The sequence below is a fragment of the Zosterops lateralis genome (genome assembly GCF_965231275.1).
Source record: "Zosterops lateralis genome assembly, chromosome: 1".
Lineage (NCBI taxonomy): Eukaryota > Metazoa > Chordata > Aves > Passeriformes > Zosteropidae > Zosterops > Zosterops lateralis.
In genome coordinates, this window is record NC_139762.1 from 58,773,029 (window position 1) to 58,793,424 (window position 20,396).

The 20,396-nt window shown below is 37.3% G+C and overlaps 1 protein-coding gene across 1 annotated transcript in view; it reads right to left on the bottom strand.

The window, feature by feature from the left end:
• The window catches only part of CTDP1 (CTD phosphatase subunit 1), a 100,083-nt gene that overhangs the window by 63,234 nt on the left and 16,453 nt on the right, over window positions 1-20,396 (bottom strand). Inside the window, exons 4-9 of the mRNA XM_083859344.1 lie at window positions 18,936-19,064; window positions 17,454-17,604; window positions 12,216-12,306; window positions 11,174-11,340; window positions 8,566-9,645; window positions 1,157-1,298 (exon numbers count right to left, since the gene is read on the bottom strand). Coding sequence (XP_083715470.1) covers window positions 1,157-1,298; window positions 8,566-9,645; window positions 11,174-11,340; window positions 12,216-12,306; window positions 17,454-17,604; window positions 18,936-19,064 — 1,760 coding nt within the window. The remainder of the gene's footprint in view (window positions 1-1,156; window positions 1,299-8,565; window positions 9,646-11,173; window positions 11,341-12,215; window positions 12,307-17,453; window positions 17,605-18,935; window positions 19,065-20,396) is intronic.

Here is a 20,396-nt window from a genome sequence, read left to right on the forward strand (position 1 = left end):
CTGTCCAGGTTTCTAATGCATAATTAGCAGTGTCAGGTCTCTGAGACAAATTAAACATCCCATGCAAATATTTCAAAGTTTGATTAAAAACCATCTGATAGTACTTACTGAAGACTAAGTACCTAGTAAAGCCATAAGCAGGCCATGCCTTTCCCATTTATAGGAATGCTGTCTCATGTTACATTTGATAAATGCCCTCACTTCCACATTTCTTCTTTTAGTGTCTTCAAAGCCTTACACATCCATGTTCTGTCCCCAAAGGGCATCTTGTAAGTAGAAAGTAAATCTCTAGCATAGTCAATCACACCAGTATCAGTTTAATACAGAAACCCCATTACGCTGTGCTCCTTCCTGTCTAAACATGGAAGGGAAGATCCTCTCTTAGGGTTGCAAAATGCAGGTCTATCCAAACAGATCAAGTCAAGAAGCAGAAGCTGGCTTGACAGTACCTTGTGAGTTACTTTAGCCATGCCACTATCCTGCAGGGGACTGTTACTGATAGCAGTTCGACTTTCTCTTTGTTAATAATGTTTTTGGCTGCCTCTTATACTTACTGTCACCCTAGTGTACTAATTATTTTTTATCTTTTCTCTTTCAGTATGTTGTTGTCATCCCAAAACTGCCTCTCACTACTCCCTTTTTTCCAGTTTTTGCTCTTTTCTTCATGCCTTTCAATTCCTCTTAGAATTTTCTATGGTATTTTTCTGTTTCTCTCTCTCTCATCACTACCAAATTTCACCAAAAAATGCCATACTTTACCAGTTCTTCATGTAGTCAAAGGATGTACATTTTTTGGCAGCATGAATGATTCTGTGCCTTGGTGGCATTCCCTATGTTAGCTTATAGATAAACTGAAAAGGGCAACTTCTCCAAATTAAAAGAGCTAACAACAGTAACTGCTGAAGAGAGCAATGTTACCACAACTTTTCTATGAGCTTTCTCTTGACTATGTTAGTTACTGAACTGCCTCTGGCTCCCTTAAAAGTCTTCTCTTTAAGCAAAGGAGAAATGGACAAAAACATGGACTTCTTCCATAGAATCCATAAGCATTGCACACCATTCTGAACTTGTCAGAAATCAATTTATTAATGTATCAGCATTACTGTATGAATAACCTGTTTTCATGGCCCCTATTCCCTCAAGGAATAGCACCTACCTGTGTGTTTTGATGTAGTCATCCTTTAAGGGAAAGAGCTGTTCCTCAACCTTGTCCCAGCGCTCCAGGCAGCTCCACAGCCAATCAGGGTTTACAACATGGAGATCCTTGCAGTCCTGAGCTTGCCGTACTTTTTCTGTGCCTATTACAGAGTCAAACACAACATGACAGTGTTCCCAGAAACACAAAAGATAACCAGTGTAGTAACTACGAACATTTTGTCATCAATTGTACAGGAAAAAAAACAAAGCAACACTCCTCCCCAGCACGACAAAACAACCACAGCAAATAAAAGTGAGAATCTAAGTCAGATGCAGTACCTCAGACTCAAGCTGGATGAAGGTAACTTTCTGAAGAACTGGCACCATGGAAGTAGCCCACTAAGATTTATACAGAAAATCTCTGCATCTCCTCAGCATGTTAGCCCAACAAACAACACAAGTGCATTTTTGTTTAACATCTCCTTCACTTATATTTGTTAGTAGTCCAAGAAGAAGCAGCTTTTCAATGCTGTTGAAGCCTGACCAACTTATCATAGTAACTTTTTTTACACATGGTCCCCTGTTCATACAGCGTGCTACTTTTTAACAGGCTGTCCCCACCCAGCCTCCACTTTGCCTCCAACCAGAAGGGGAGGCAAGGCAGACAGAATTCCTTTGTGCTGAAACAGGAACAAAGAATGTGAAGTTAAACAGGGCAGGCTAGCATGCAGTCCAGGTGAAACAATAATAAGTGCAGCTTGCAAGTAACAGCTGATCTCAAATTCTACTCTCTGGGGATGCCAGAGGAAGAGAGAAACTCAGTAAAGGTGCTGCAAATCTGCCAAAAAGCATCAAAATCAGTGCTGTGGTTTTAGTCAAATACACTCTTTGACTCCTCCAATGATCTTAGTGGGACGGGGAAGAGAACCAGGGAAAAAAATATTAACACTAGGGAGTTGACAACAGCTATTGAAACAAAGTAAAATATAATGATACTAATAATATGAGCCCCAGTCTGTTTTCACACATGCGAGAACAATGAAGCAATGAAGCCTCCAGAAAAAAAAATCAAGTTTCAGAACAATTCTGACAAGGAAGCAAGAACAGTAAATTAATTTGATGTTTTCATCACAGTTCCCTGGAGTTTCATTTTCATGATTGTCATTTAACAACATGATTTTACTTGTTTCAATTTAGATGAAAATCTTGAAGTACCCATACTTCACATAATTTGAAGATGAGACAAAGCAGTTAATCTCAAATATTTAATACACTTAGTACAACCTGAACTACAATCCACTGGGACAGACAGATGAATGGAAATGCACTTGAGGATTCACCCAGCTAGTTGGTTAGGCAGCTCAGTTCAAGACATCTGTAAGACTAAAAGACTAAATAAACAGAAAGGGCATGAGATAATTCTCCTTTATCAAACTGCTGAAAGCCTCTCTTTCCCTGCCTTTCATCCCCCAAACCCAATCGAATACAGGAGTAGGGCTGCATTTTTTTCTCTAGATACACACCCTTTCTTGGATTTAGATTAATAGAAAACAATGCTGTGTGCACAAATAGATTTATTTTTTCAGCTCTAAATTGCACAGTTCAGGATGTAAGAGCTGTACATATAAAGCTTTACTCCATACTAGTATAATTGAGAAAAAAAAAGTTAATTTAAGAACCCCAGAGAAACGCAAACATAAAAAATAAGTATTTTAAGATATAGCCCTGTCCAAACCTCTAATAATTTGGACATGTCATATTTTAATTTTTGCCATGAAATAGAAATAAAACCACTGTCCAACAACGATTCAACAATTTTAGAAACAATTGAAAAGTGAAAGTGAAAACAATTTTACAACTGCAACTGTGTTAAACCCAGCACACCTTTGCAGTTCAAGAGGCTTTAACTGGCTAAAACATAAAACCCTAATAAGGGAGGTCAATGTAGTCCCTGAAATCATACATGCCCTGATTTAAGAAATCTGTTTTCCAATTAATTATCAGTTACAAAAGCAACTGAGAGAAACATGCAACAGTTGCTGGAAATGAGCCTGTTCACAGTGCCAGAAGGAGCTCTGACTGGAGGTATTATTAATACTTAATTAACCTCAATACGAATTGTAGAAATACCTGCAGTTAGAAACAGTTGTGTATAAAGCTGTATTTAATTCATACACACGGTGTATTTCAGAGGAAATAAAGCAAAGGTTCTGAAAGAGAATCAGTTTAGGAGATCTGGGGAAAAAAGGATTGAAGAAGTTTAAGGCTTAGCTTGGACATTTCTTTTGATAATAAAGGAGAAAAGGAACTACATCAGAAAACAAACCAGCTGTTATAAAGAGGATGCTAAAACCAGGTTCATAAGCATAAGAGTTTCAGAGAAAAAAAAAAAGGCAACAAGAGGAGCAAAAAAAAGCAACGAGAGCAAGAAGTCTGGTGGAAATTTTGGTACCTGTGCTTATTATTAGATACTGAATCAAATATCAGACACAGCTGGCAATACAGTCCTGCACATACCAGCTCTGGAGCTGACTGAATACCACAAAAAAATAGCAGTGGTTTCACTAATAAGCATACACAGCAGTTAACCAGAGCTGGTGATGCTGTTGGATAGATGAGACTATGCTGCTCCTTTTGGACTTCATCAGGGGAAACCTGGACAAAACTGTAAAACTGCACCTTCACCTCATGTTAAATTTGTGAAGTTATACGAGGAGACGACTTTCTCAACTATTTTTCAAACTCAAGTTTCTGTACTGATGCCAGGTGTTTCATCTTGCTGCCCCTTCCTCCCCACCCCCACATTCTGCATTCTCATACATCTGATTGTTTCATACTGGATGCATGCTGAGGAGCTTTGTAAGTTCTTCTAGTCGACAGGATTGTGACAGAAGACTTAAACATGAAAGCCAAAACAGCACAATTTTGTATGAAGTTGCTACTAGAAGAAGATGGTCTTTAAGGTGCCTAACAAGCTAAATGTTCTAGGATTCTGTCAAAGCTGGGGACACAGACTTGTGTGTTACCAAACCCACCTCCCAGGAGTCAAAAGTCTTGCCTTTCTCACCTCCACAACATCAAGGCTTTCTGCCTCCTCCCCATTTCTGAAGTGCAGTGGCCCATTGCACACTCCAGCATACTGAAAACTCCATGAGGAAACATAACTGCGTTCTCTTGGGGAGGGTTTCCTATTTCTAGGTGACATCCTCATAAATCAAGATTTCACAAGTATAATGTACTTGAAAGCAACATTTGGTGGAACATCAAATTTAACTGTGAGGAGAAACAGCACCGTGATGTTTGTTGCCCCCTCTCCCTTTCCCCAGTGTAACTTCTCCTTTTTGAATTACACTTAAGACAAAACAGCAAAAAGATTTTAATCTATCCAAGTAATGGTATTTCTGATGCAGCTAAAAACATCTGAATTACCCAGCTGAGCTGAAAATCACTTAGAGAAAAACTGATTTTCCAGGCTACTTTTTGCATTGTTGTCATCTAATCACCTTTCCCAACTTCAAATTCTAAAGTAGTTCCAAAAAGTTAAAAAGGCACAGAAGGTTTTCCACATGAAGCAACTGGGAGCCAAATTAATCACATCTACTTTCTGATGGATACAGTCTGAAGCAGATAGTATTGGGAAATGTTATTTTCAAAGCTGGGGAAGGTGCTCATCAAATCTACTTCTGCACTTGTTGAAAACAGTTCTCAGTTGACTGTGGCCTCTGATTCAATCTCACCCAAGAGGAACTCAGTGTGAGTGCCCAAGGCTGTGCCAGGACTAATCAAAGCACATGATGGGGAGAGAGCACCAGCAGCCCTTGCAGAACTCTCTCCTGATTCCAACACACCAAAACCAACATATCCTTATGGAAGTTTGCAACCAGGCTGCCAGACATTGCTCAGAAAATCTGATCACTAAAAGTTTATTTCTCTTCAGATAATCTTTATATACAGATCTTGACTTATAAGCAAATCCTGAAGCTCTTCTGCAAGAACACCAACCTAAGACAAGTGACAGATGTGCTGTTCTGAAGCTATGCCTAAAGTTCAGGTTTAACTCTGCACTGTGCCTTACCAATAAAAGCAACAGGCTTACCTGGTCAGTGGCCAAGTTTAGAGCAATGCTTAACTCGTTTTTTTTAGAAAGACACAGCCCTTGAACATATTTTTCAGGAAAAAACACTGTTGACACATCACAGGAGTAGGAAATGGCATGGACTCAAATATATTGTGAAAAATAGAAGAAAAGTTTGGGGTCTAAATTTGATGTATTTCCATTCCTACCACACTAAAATAATTTTTGAGAGATCTAAACAGCTCTATCTGCTCCACCAACAAAAACTCAACACAGGAATCAACTAGTGTCTTTCATCTTGTTCAGGAAAGAATATAACAAGGTGTATGAAATAGTGTGATAACTGCTTAGCCAAGTGTGTACACAGCTATAAAATCTCATCCTACAGTGCAGTTTACTGATGCTTAAAGCAAACAGCAGATGCTTCAGAAACTGAAGCAAGATTTATGCAGCCCATAGACAAGTGGAAAGGAGTATAGGATCGCCTGTTCTCAGTCACTCAGATTTATGAAAGTTGATTAGATGATGCAAAGATACTGTATTTTACAGTAATGCAGACAGTATTTTCTGCCCTATGTAATGAAGAAAGTCCTACTTTTATTCAAGAACGAGGATTTAATTAATTTCAGAATTCAGAGTGCCTGTGTCTACAGGGAAACAAACTGCAGAGAAAGAGATAAGTATATATAAAGAATAAAATAAATTTATATTATTTATTCTAATGGGCTGGGAAGAATGCTGTAGCAACAACCCAAAACGTTTTTCAGTAGCTGTTCATTTCAATGCACCAAGCCATGACGAGGTCACTTTGCAAGAGAAACCCCAGCACGTCCAGACCTAAGGGGTAACTCTGTTTCACAGAGACTTCTTCCTTTTTACGTCCCCTGCCAAATTCTTCCTTTGTCTTCAAAATTAGAAAGCTAATAGTATTTACCCCCAAACACTGCTGCAGATTAAGTATGTGCCTTTCCTTACATCTCAGCTAGAGCAAAGTAAACATACACATTAAGCTGCTTGTCAGAGTCCCAGGTCTGCTGCTGTTAGTGGTGCCACCCAGAAGGACTGAACTCAGGTATTTTAGAATCACTTTTCACAAACACGTTAAAAAAGACAAAAAAAAGATAAAAGTACAGATAACGATGCTGCCTGGTCTCACATTATTGACTTCTGAATAAAATTCAAGAAGTGACATGCTTTTGTTTCTCCTTTTCACCAGGAATTAGACATCAAGCAGTGCTTCATATGTTTGCCATGGGAGCCAAAGATACAATATTTGTATGGCTTGCTGTCAGCAAGAGGCTTGTAAGAATTTGCTCTCTTAACCGTAAAAGAATCACTATGAAAATCACATTGACAGATGAATTATCACAAATCCAGCTGTGACAGGACAAAATTTATATCCTGAAAATCTCTGATTAAGAAGTTTCCTTCGTGAAATTAGAACAATGCAGCATAACTATTCCCACCTTCCAGAGGTGAGAATAATAGTCTCCAGTTGGAAAAAAACCCAAAACCCCATCACAAAACCAGAACCAGTCAATCCACAAGTATCTTATAAAGGGTTATTGGAGAATACATTTTTATTCACTCTAAATCCCTCTGTTTCACTGCCATTGTTACAGAAATAATTAAGTGATGATGAAAATGACAACAGTACTGCCCATTAGGCAGAAAGGACTGCCAATTTACCTCATGTAGAATTAGTGCAATATTCCATTTAATCAAAAAACAAAGTTAAAATAGTTTTTCATATTCAGATGCATTTTAGTACGTTTCACTAAAAATGTGCAGGTGGCAAATCATTTACTTTTAAAAATAGCATCTACATAAACACACAATCCTCAAACTGTACATTCCAAAAAAACTCAAAAAAAAAGTCAACTGCCTCTCATTATCACATGATGTGACAAGTTTTTCAAAACTTTTTACTCCAGAGAAATGAATATGTTTGGGAGGGTCTCATTTACATTTATCTTATCAATTTTACCCCATCACACAATAGTTGCATCTGATGTGTAGCTACATTCAGAAGTCATCTAGTTTAAGATAAACAAAGCAACTGTGAAATCAAGCATTTTAAGATTTGAAATTGGAAAAACATCTCTTATATTGATGGCTATTATGCCTCCAATGAAGTACAATGAACTTGCATAATTCCTTGCTGAAATGAGTATTACTATTTATGAAGTTTTAAAACAGCTGTTCAGCAACTGTGGTAAAACAATGGAATCCCAAACTGATGCATCCATTGATTTCAAAACTTCACATTCACTGTTGTAATTATCACATCTTCACAACGCAGAATCCCAGCTAATCTCAATGCATCTAGTTCCATCTCCTGAGCTTCCAGTTGTTTTTACTATTAAATGTCTATTTCCATTTATACCATATGCTTTTACTAATTAAATGCCTCTCAACATACACACTTTTGAGAAAAGTACCTTCTCTTTAAAATACAAGCCAATGAAACCAAGCTGCTCCTGATGTACTAAACCCCCACATGAATAGCAGTAAAAAAAAAAAAAAAAATCCAGTAGGTGGTAGATAATGTATTTCTTTGCTTACAACATCTAAGTGTGTCCTAAAAGTACCTGCAAGTTTTAGATGATGTAAAGCATGCAGTTTTACTTTTGGATTTCATGGGTTTGACTATCAGATATTTAGATTCCATGTAAATTTGAAAGGTCAGCAATGAGGGAACCAAGCATCAGGGTGCACCCCCCAAAAAAAGTGTGCTAGAAGCTAGAGGTGCTGACTGGTAGCTCCTCTGTGGCAGTTGCCAATGGTACATTCCTACCCATTACAGCTATGAAGAAACAGGCAGCTTTGTCAAAGACAACCTAAACTCTTTACATTTTCTTTGACAAAACAATTCCGGTTTAAGTACAGTGCAATGACAGGGTATTAGCAGTCTCTTAAAATAATTTGTTTCAATTCCATTTCAAGTGAAACTGAACCACGAGAGGTGAATCTGAAAAACTGAGGAAGAGAGCTATACCTTGCTATACCTTTACAGCGAGATGACCATAAACTTTTCTTTGACACAAATATTAAAAGTTTCTATTCAACAACTTTGAATCTTTGACTATTAGTATTGCCAATTCTTAACAAAAAAACTGAGACATGACACATTACATCAGAGGGTATTTAGTGGGGCCTACTTTTAACAATTAAAAGTCACATTTGAGCAAAAAGAAGAGAAAGATCCTTTTAAAAAGGCTGCTAAATTGTTTCAGGAAGAATCTTCCCTTTGATTTTGATTCTAATCTCAGTCACATTAAAGTCTGTAAAGATTATAAAAAAGAGCTCAATGCATGAACTCTTAACAGACTAAAAGCTGCTCAAACACCTACCTGTCCTTGCTGCAATGAGATGTGTTGCTTTATCAGGATCATCAGCACTCAGTACGAGATTCTTCACAATTTTAGCTCCAAGCGCTGTGGCGTGATAGTGTTCCCGTGTCTTTTCAATAGGGAAGTTTGTTGGGTAAAGTCCGCTAAATATTATGGTTACATCTGCCAAGACTTTACTTTTTAGTTCTGGTACTATTTTTCTGATGTCTGGAATTTCCTCAATCTCTTTTTTCAGGTATTTATCATACTTTGTGTAATAATCAGTGTGAACTCGCACAAGGATCTCCTCGAGGTATATTAAATGGTCGTCATCATCTGTATCATCTTCCTCCTCTTCCTCCTCCATGCTCTGGTCTAAGGACTCGCCCATTGTAAATCCAGACTGTTCACTAATCTGAGATTCTGTTTCAGCTTCTTTCTTGTCTCCAGACCCATTTCCTAAATCACCAAGGCTTTCCTGTTCACTTTCCTCTTGTGCTTCAAGATCAGTTTTGTCCTGGATATTTTCACTAGACTGTGTGTCCTCAGAATGGTTCACCAGACCATCCTTTTTCTCACTCACATCAGTGCAACTCTCTTGCTGCAGATTTTCATCCTGCAGAGATTGTTCCGATTTCTTCCAGCTTCTCTTTTCCTCATTCTCACTATCTGATACAGAAGTGGATGACTTTTTGGTATCCAATCCATCATCACTTTCACTGTCACTAGACAGTTCAAAGTCCAAGTCATTTGTTGTCTTCTCTTGGGTTTGCTGCTTCTCTGTAACTGTTGTATCAACTTGTTCTGAAAAAATCTGAGATTCTTTTGTATTTGCCAAGTCATCAGGGACCTCACTGTCCATTTTGTGACCAGTGCTATCATTTAAGGAGTCCTGGGTATTAACTTTGTCATGAGAGTTCACATCCCCATCAGATGTTTCACTGCTTACAGAAGTACTCCCATTTGCAGTGCAAGTGGCCTTTGCCGTGTTCTTGAGACCATTACTGTGCTCTTCTACACATATAACATTCTTTATTTCTTCAACATCTTTTGCTGAAATCACTGTTGAATCCAATGCCTCGGGTTTTGTAGAGTGGTTTGCTAAGACATGGGAAAGAAAGAAAACATATACGTATTTTTCCTTTTTTTAAAGATTAACCAAAATTTAATTTTCATTGACCTTAAACACAGAGTTTACATATGGACTTAGATATCATTAAGCTTGGAAGTAATCACTAGGCTTTTCAAAGTTGTTAAAATTCTCCAGATGTCAATGATTACTAGAAAGGACTGTCAAACCTGACAAACATTACTTTTGTAAGGAAGTTATATAAGCAGTTTCTTTTTCTTAAAATCACAGATCATAAGTAATTATTTGTTAACTCCACAAACATTAAAGGATTTATCTAGTAGTGTAAGTTTTACTATTACAACTTAGATCAAAGAAAACAAACAAATGGGAGGCAGACAGGCAGAATTTGCTTTGTAAGGTTGTAATCCAGAACTACAGTGCAAGAACTTTATTTATAAACAGCCATGTCTTTCATATTACCTAATTTTCATAACAAAATAACTGAACTGTCCTTGAAAAGACATATGTATTTTAACAGCACAAGATGCCACTCAAGCTCAATTTAAGACTGATTGAATGCAAGTAAAAGAGTAATAGAGTCAAAAGCAGAAGAACAGTTTTAGGATGTGTCTGCAAATGTCTGCAGAAGTAGGGAGACAAAGCAACCACAGACTTCCAAAACTTTGAACGCAAACATTCACTGGTAACAATTTGTGAAATCATGCTACTTTGTCTCCCTTTTGTGTGCATGTTCCTGCCCTGCAAGTAACAACAGGAATCAAGTGTAGAGGTCCTACACCACAGTCACACGATTCAGGTTGATCATACATTTCTATTGTTGTATTGGACACTTCTATTTCAACAAGGGAAAGAGCAATGTCATAAGTGTTAAATTTTAAAAAAATCCAAGCCCTTGGCTAAACTGGAAAAAGCCCAACAATTCTTTCTTATAGCATTGTGTTTCCAATACATTTTGCCCCCAAATAATTACCAATCTAGTAATGTGTACTTTCTAAATCCATTATGTGTATTACACTGCTGAGCCTGTTGAACATAAGGTTCTTGTGTCCAATGCCAGAACATCATGTTCAGCAGATGCTAAAAATTCACCCTAGTTTTATTAGTACGATTTAGAATGGGAGGCAAGCAGATTTCAACATTCATTTACAGCAGTGGGTTGAGGCCAGACTTCATTACCTATTCCTCCAAGTCTCACAGGCAAGGAAGGGGACTGAAGAAGAAAAAGTCAGCATGTTTTACATGGGAGTGTGAGGGAGAAACTGTTCCCCTCGACACATCCTTGAAGTTTGGTGTATTGCCAGAGCTCTCAGCCACAACACTTACTGCTGCTTTGCTTCTGCTCTGGTTGATGCCAAAAGCTCAGTAAGAACAGTCCAGTTTTACCAAGCTATTCACATTTGCGCTGTCAACTTCAATAGTCGGGGATTGCCCATCTGAGCACAACAGCAATATTACTAAGACCATCTCAATGACTTGCATCAATCATGTTTGAAAAGTAGACAAAGTTATAAACGTGGTTTAAAACAACCTAATTACCTTTCTTCTTCATTTGCATTTCTCTTGATCCAGGAGGTGCATTAATATCTCCTATCCCCTGAAAGTACACATATTTCTTCACAGTTATCAAATTGGGTGCAAACTTCCAGACATCCTCTCTATCATCAATGATGCAAACCATGGAATCTCCACAAGGAAAGAGATCTCTAAGAGATAAAATAGTTGATAAATTATGTCAGTTTTAGAAATTCATATAGCAATGAAATCACTTTCTCTTGATGCTCCGGTTTATTATGAGCATGTCTGCAGAACATGGAACTTACAATACACTACCTAATACAGATAGGTGAAAGACACAAGAAGAGTTTTTAAAAAGTACATTAATTCAATCCAAGATAAAGGAAACAGAAGTACTAACATCACCCATCACCTAGGAGGAAGAGTATTTAAGATGCATATAAAAAACAGAGCAAGAAAAGAAAAAAAGCTTCTCGTTTGCTACAGTCAGGTATGAAGAGGCAATAACTTTCAGTATTTTATGAAGCTGCATTTAACATATCTGTCTTAGAAAAAATCTTGGCTTTATACTCTGAAAAAGATCAGAATGTGAATTTAGACTAAAACATGAATTCAAGGTTCTAGATGACCTAATTTCAAGAAACACTAGGAACAGAAGGTGCTTTTAGCACATTTGAAAACTAGAATACTAGGTATTCAATTATGAATTAAATGCAAACTGAGAATTTTGGTTTACTTAAAAATAGCACAGCATAAAAGTCGTCATAAAAGATCACAAGATGAAGTGGCAATATGGTTGTTATTACAAGAATAAGAAGTGTAAGTGAAAACATGATGCCATGCCATCAAACTCTTACTGTTCTGCTAACACAGAACCCATTAAGTAGAGGAAATGCTGCAATGCTCAACACCTCAGTTTTACTAAGATGGTGTTGATATTTAAGAGGCAGACAAAGAAGGATATAAACACATTAAGTACAGAGGGAGTAATTTTTATTTTATTTAGCATATTTTCTCTGTTTGTTGTCCTGTTTTGTATAATGCCTATGACCCATATACATACCTAAGATTCCCAGTTTTAGAAAATGGATCGATACATTCATCCCTTGACAATATCCGATGGGAAAAAAGCTTCTTTTCAGGGTCCAAAAATCCTTTTGGAAGAAGAAATTAAAAAGTTAATGTTCAAGATGTTTGTTCCTTGTTTTTGTCTTATATACTTCTGCTATTTAAATCTGTGGAACAGCAGTTTAACAGAAATTTTAAAGCATGAGATCAGATGGGAGAAAGTACAGAGGAGCAAGTATTTGTAGCTAATTCACTGAGATTAATTTAAAAAAATTCCATCTAATTTTCTTTCAAGATGGCAACAAAACTGAATTTGTGACAGCCAAATAAATACGGCTGAAAGAGATAACAGCAGGTGATACATGATTTTTGCAACTTATATTTATCTCTCTATAGTTGGTTCCTTAAAAACTAAATGCTCTCCTTAGCTCATTATGCCTAGGGACTGCAGAGAAGTCTCACAAGAGTTGGCAATGTGCTGCAATGTTTAAGCACAGTAGGAAGTTACAGGACAGTTCCAGCCAGAGCTCTTGCGTTTGTAGGTTTTAAGTTGTACCTCTAACAACTACTTCAATACATTTACACACAATGAACATATCCTGGGACTTCTAGAAATATCTAGGCCCAGTTGTAGCAACTTTTCTGAATGCGCTCTTTAAAAAAAAAAAAAAAATCAACCAACCAAACAAAAAAGAACCCCAAAGCCAGAACAGAAGCTGTGCTAGCTGATCTTAAAGCAAGATAAAGTGCCACTATTCAGGGAAATGATGACTTGGTTGTACAAACACACATGCACATGCTTCTGAACCTAGTCTCCAATAATGAAATTCACCTTCATGAACAGATCACAGCCACATAATTGCTTAGAAAGAAACTGGCATACTACATGCTAACCTGCATTTTCTGTTTTACTGAATTTGTACTGAAGCTAGTATCAACTTCTCATTATTCTTATGAATAATACAAGGCAGTCAATACTTACTTGGGAACCATCTTTTCAAGTTCTACTGTCTTTTACTTTAAATGATGGCCATATTATAACCAGAAACAGAATTCAAAATGAATACAGACTCTATGGACCAACTTTAATTTTCTTTCAAGGAGCTCAGATTTTCACAGAACATATGTTCAACTCCTTTTAACAGTCCAGCTCCCAAGAGTACCTTAAGTTGGGACTTCAAAAACAAAGTTTAAAAAAACCCCTAAAAATTAGTCATCACTTCTGAAAGTTGATCCTGCGTGTAATTAATATTGATGTGTAACTGGAATAACTTAAAACCCATAAAAGCAAGAAAATTCTGAGTTAAGGACAGAGGTTCAACCTTAACTCACCCGACTATGCTTAAGAATTGCTGCAAACTCGTAGAATCATCCCCTGTAGTGAGACCCTTGCAGTACCTAGGCATAATGAATTGAGAGAATTAGCTACAAAGATTTATTGCTGTACACACAGATACTTTGACAAACTACAAAAGCTGTCATACAAGTTGCTGTTCTCCTCAACAAAATTTTCTTCAGCTGATTGTCTGAATACAAAGGAACTCTCTACACTGAATTAGACAGAAGTGCACTGACCACATGGCAAAACTTCAATAAAGCACTCAGTTGCAACGTTGCTGAGCTAAAACTGTAAGAAGAATGAAGTTGAACTAAAAAGGTCCAAGTGCAGAAAGCCTGGCTGCCAGAGATTATAGACTAGGTAGCATTCCACAGCCCCACAGTAATGCTTTATCGCTAAACTAAAAATACCCTGAGGATAGAAGTTCATTGAAGATCCATCTGCAAAGATACAAGCCCACCTTAGAAGAATCTGAAGCTCAGCTACCCGAGTAACAACATAGAAAACAGCACTGGTCTCTTTTCAAAAAAAATTCTTTCCAGGTCAAACTGTTTGGTTTCTTCTAGATGTTTCCTAGCCAACTAAATCAATGTAACAATTTGATATTTTCACATCTCAGGGAAAGTGGAAGTAATATTTCATTCATCATACATCATTTGTTTTCTACAACACACCAGGCACCCAACAAAGCCACTCTCCCACACTCCTCTGCAGCTGGACAGGGGAGATAAAATGTAATGATGGGTTCATGGGTTGAGATAGGGACCAAGAGAGACTAGGACAAACTGAGCTTCCATTTAGTCTCATAAATTAGATGCTTAGCTAGGTATGCCCCCAAGTTTCTTGAACAAACGGAAGACACTATCATTATTCTTCACCATTTCAGGAAGGACTATCCAGTAGACTCACCTAGCTATTGCCCCAGTAGTTTGTTTCCCATTATCTCAGATTGGTTCTCTGCACATAGACTTACCCAACTGTATTGCCTGCTCTTACAAAAACTCTCTTAAAAAAGAACAGTAAAAACTAAGTTAAAACCATCGGAAGACACAATGTTGAAAATTAACTCATATTGGGGATGTCTCAAATCTTAGAGAAAGATTTAGGTAAATAACAGTTCCCAGGAGAAGTTATACAACAGTGAGAACCAACATGAATTTGAGTAATTATAAATAAAACTAAAACTGAATTTTGGAAGAATCAAGTTACCTTCAGTTCTGAGATTCTACTTTACATCTGGAAAGAGCTGTTGACCCAATCTTTCAAAAGCTGGGACAATTTCAGACACTGGTGATTATACATATACACTGTATACATTCTGTAATACACTTGCTGTAGTAAACCATACATACATATGAATGCTCTCAACTTGGTCCTAACTTTCATTGTAAATCCGGAGTGATTTCACATTGCTTTATTGTTGCTTAATAGCTTCTGAACTCAAAATTCTCTGTGGCATTTTACAACTAGCTTTTAAGATGACATTGGTTTTAAATATACCAAACTTCTTATATAGAGCAGAAAAAGAAATTAAGTAACAAGTGCTCGAAATAACTATTTAGTAGAGAAATACTCCAGGGAGCTCTAGATAATGGTGTTTACAAATACCAGCTAATCCCACTTAACAGCTGGCAAGAGTCAGCTGAGACGAGAGAGAAAAGGACTGAGATGTCATCTCTTTTCAAAAGTCTTCTAGGACATGAAAGGAGCAACCCAGAGTTCAGAATTCACGAAGATATATAGTATGTCTACAGAGGACCTAAGCAAACAACCATTTCCTTATGAAAAAGATCCCCAGCATTTTAATACAATGTTCTTTAGGTAACATAGGGATAACAATAAAGTATCAAACTGACAGCTCTGTGAGAAACCATTTAACCAATACTGCCATCAAGTGTTCTCTATATGTATCAGCTATGTATTTCTCTAGTATTCACCGCAGCTCTATATAGTGTTCTCTATATGTATCAGCTATGTATTTCTCTATGTATTTCACTGCAACTTGGCTGCACAAGTGAACCAAAGGCTATATCCAGTGTTTGTCCACAGATTTCAGCTGAAACTAACACCAACTGCGCAAATAACCCACTTGCAGTTTGACTGCTTTTGATGAGGTTAAACAGCTTCAGGCAGAAATCCAGAAGTCTGTGACAGGAAGCAGTGATACCCCTAATTTGCTCATTTGGTGGCTGTTCCCTCTGTGGAATAAATGGGGAGCTTGAGAATGATGACCTCAATAAGTGTCAGCCTGTGGCTGTACAAGGACTGCAGGGTAATCCACAAAGGGAATCAGACTGAAATGGGCAGAGGACCAAATCACACATTGAGAGAAGACAGGGAAAGCACTTAGACATAGTGAGTTAACTACCTCTGCAACCCCTCCCTGGCTCTGAAGTCCATTTGCTTCTGACCTTAGGCCAGATCATGGCACACAGATCCAGGCAAGGAAGACTGCCCCCTCACTTTCTGACTACCATGTATTTAAACCTAGCACATAAGAAAACTATTCCTCTTTTGCCACAGAAGATAAAAAAACATTCTAAGAAGGACAGAAAAGTACAGAATTGTTCATGCATTAGCAGTACACAACACTTAATCCAACAGCAAGACTGACGAAGCTTTAGGAAGATTCTTCAAACTATGGTCAAAGACTGAGTGACACAGAAACATTGACTTGGATTGGCAGGACAGGACATGCCTTAAACCTTTCAAGGAATATTAGCTGGAGACCACAAATTAGCATCACATTCTGATTACGGAAATATTCTATGTCGTCATTCAGAAGTCTCCTATAATTGTCATTACAAGCCTCTTCCACTTAACATGCATAAAGAATTGTTTGATTTTTTTTTTTTCTGAATTATTTTAGAGCTAACTAGGATAGCTAGCTCTCTAACTATTTTGGAATCTTCCTTTCTTGCCAAGAAGTGAGATTACTGGGACATTGCTGTTAAAAACACTCCTGGCAATATGACAAAAAAAAAAAAAAAAAGCAAACATGAAAGACAATACAAAAAAATGCTAGGAGACATGGAACAGAAGCATGGGTAGTTTGACACAGCCATAACCTAAAATATCGTTTATTATATTGTCTTAGACCAATGGAGCTGATAAAGGGAAGTTTGAGGAGAAAATGCTCTTCTGACAGGGAAGACTAAAATTGGCTTTTACCACATCTTGACAGTTTAAACACATGGTGTCCCTCCTAACATTATTCAGACCCATACACTTGCACAACCAGGGCAATTATTTCTTTTATGCTTCTTGGAAAAAAAACTACATTTCAGCCAGTGACCCACACAATAGACTACTACTGTTATAATTCAAATAAAAGCTTTCGCTTGCTAGGAGAAAATATTTTTAAGTTCTTGAGAAAATTATGTGAAAATACTGCTAGATTTCTGTTTTTCATGAAGTAAGTGTAACTCGGCTCCAGGACACAAACAGAACTGCTGTAAATTGATTTATAGCATCAGAACTTCCTTTGGTGAAAGGAAACCATATGGGGGTGATGTTCCCCACAGGATGAGATGATGCCAGATTGCTGGAATTTTATAGAACAGTTACGTTAGATTTGTAAGACAAGTGAAGTTGCAGATCATTGTTAAGGTCCATCAACATTATTTCTCACTTAATAAGAAGGCAGTAGTTAACACTGATTCTCTAACCATCAGCAAAGCAAAGCACATCTGATGGGGAAAAAAAGGGATTATTTCTAAAATTACAGGCCATACAGGCACCGCCTTGTAAACAAGCTAAGAATTCTACTTACAGGACTATTTAGGCTTTGCACAACAAAGAACAAATACTTGAAAACAACTCCGTAGAGAAAATTAATTATTTGGGTATGAAGGTAGGGTAGGTAAATATTGTTAAATGTAACATATTACTCACCTGCAATTGTATGTGCATACAGTCTGCTGCCAAAAGTAAAAACATGTAATTCATAGAGCTTGGCAATTTTTTCCAGGAATTCCTTACAATGAGGACGCAAACGTGTGTGCAACATAGGCTCACCTCGACCTAACTGGAAATGAAATATTCCCTAGAAGAAAAACCACGTCGAATATTATCAAAATAGCAAACAAAAATGCCAGTATTCCAGAGCTACCCTCTTCCCTCACTTTGACTTTATCTGGTCCTACTAGATCAAAGCAAGTTTTGTCCACAAGATTGTGTGGATAAATAAAATGCAAAGCACATTTTTGCTCTGTGCCTGGCAGTCCAACAATAAGGCTTTCAAATGCAGGAACCTGTACTGTTGAAAAATTTATGATGCAGGTGGCTTTCATTCAAATCTTTACTTATGGCAAACCAATCTGGGAAATTTCTCAACCTGCTTGTTTCACAGAAGGTGAGGATCTCACTACAATCAATACCTCTCAGTGAACTTCTGACGGACTCATTTCAATATGCATTGATCTCAGAGAAAGTATTTTCTTCCTCCAACAAAGTCTGTCTATGGAAACATAGCATTGTCTATGGAAACATGAAGGAAGCTTGCAGATAAAGATACCAGTTAAAAACCTCAAAATATTTTTAAGATTATTTTTCTTCAAACAATGAATTTATACTGATAAAGGCATAGCCTTTCGGACACACAAGATTTTTTAATCCTTACGTTGAATATTCATGGTTCCCTTTCCTCTTAATTGCAATGTACATTTCTAGCTTGCTTTTTCCTAGCAATTGTGAACATATGCTGAACCTAATGGACATGCAAGAATGGCAAGAGGAAAGAGAAGAACTAAGCAATCATAGTTTGCATGATATTGATGTTTGAGTTTGCATCCTCTTGTTCCAGACACTGTACACATTACAACATGTTTCTTGTTTTAGCGCTCCCAGAAATGTTACAAGCCAATACCCCTTGTCAGTTCAATAACAAGCATTTCATGAAGAAATTAAACCACAACACACAACCTCTCCCCTCCTCACTCCCCCAAAAAAGGTTAAAAAAAAAATCCCTACACATACTCATGAAATGACAGACATAGGAACTCACAGGATTGCTCCAAAAGGGACTTAGAACAGTAATTCACTGTATATACCTCAGACTTGGAGGGAAAATAGTCTCATTACTGAGTACTCAGCTTGTGAATTGCAGAGGAAGGAAAGCAGAGACTAAAAATAGCTGCCTGAAACATCTCTCAAAATGATTAGAAAAGAAAGTGCAGGAAAGCATGAATGGAAGAAAGAAAAATGTTAATTTGAATGCAGAGAAAAAGGAACATACTACAGAAGACTTCTTTCTCATTTTCTTTTATTCTTCAACTACAATTTTACCTAACCACGGAATGTTCTTTTAAAGAACCATCATTTAAGTATTGTTAGAAACATTCCTCTTGTTATATTGGATTGAAAAGTACCAAATACCTTATTGGACATTTGCTGGCAGTGCTGTTCTGTAGTATGGATCAATGTCTGGTCCAAATCTACCATGAGAACCAGTTTTCTGTTTCGATGTAGTCGCTGTTGATCTTCTCTTCCCAGCTGCTCAGCTTGCTGTAACAGAATATTCACTGCTAAGCTTAGCACCATAGAAATAAATTAGGTTTATTGCCTTTTGTGTACTGTACAGGTGAGAAACCCTTCTGCTACAAACTAATTGCACTAAAAACGATGCCTCAACATAACTGTAGCAATGGCATCTGTGGAGTAGTTCTTGCTATAGAAGAAAAATGCTCTCAAAGTCTACTCTAGAATCTTTGTGACACTATTAACTCTTAAAATTCAAAAACTCAACACAAAACTTGCAAATGTAGTAAATAAATAACCACTGATTTAAGGCCCAGCGTCCTGATAGGAAATAACAGTAGCTTTGAACACAAAGGAAAATTCATCAGTAGGTCTCAGAACTTCTGACTGCTACATCCAGCAATTTTGCATCATTCAGTACAATACATCTGAAAACTCCACACTAAGTATAAAATTGAAGCTGCTGGTGACAGAAATGATACCTGTGAACTTCAGATTACAGAACGTATGCCTTCTGACATAAATAGCTAAGATTATGCAGTGCCACACAGGCACTACCATTAAGACCTTATAATCCAGGAAATATGAGTAAAGTTTACTCTTCCTGTGCGTATTTACAAACTTTCCAAGTACCATGTGAAGCTCTGTGTTCACTTGATTCACTTCTGACAGCAAGTTGCAGTGCTACCCGCACGACAGCTGAACTTGAAAGTAAAGTTAGAGCACTACACAGCAGCAAGGATCAAGTGCAAACGGCCTTTGAAACACTGCTCTATGATGGGGACACCTCTAACTGCTTACATCTTCACAGTTCCCCTTCATTGGTGTTCTTTGAAGAATTACCAGAAGAAAAAAAAAAATCAAGTAGCAACATAAAAAAAGTTAAAAGGGATCAGGTTGATAAAGAAGATAAACAGAATGTTTTACTTCAAAATAAACATGTTCCTTCCCCATACAAAAACTGAGGGGTAAACAAGCATATTTTGATAACACAGATGAATATTAGAAATATTAATGAATTCAGAATACTTGGAGTATTTGAAAAACAATGAAATAATTTTACCATACAGGTAAGTTGCAGCAAACTAGCTTCACTGTATCTAGTGGGTCAATTTCAAGGTGAAGGTTAAAGCTAGGTTTAAAAAACATTGCAAGCTTTGAACAGATTTCAGCTAATGGAACTTTTCACTTTAATGTTCACTCTTAGTGACAAAAACGTTCCACTATTAAGCTTACAGGCTGCTGTCAAAGTGACATCTTCTCAGTGTACAGTTCTAAAAAATCCAGTATAAGCCAGCCTACAAATCAGTCTGTACTAAGATAAGCTCACAAAACCCCGGAGCTACTAATGTTCAACTC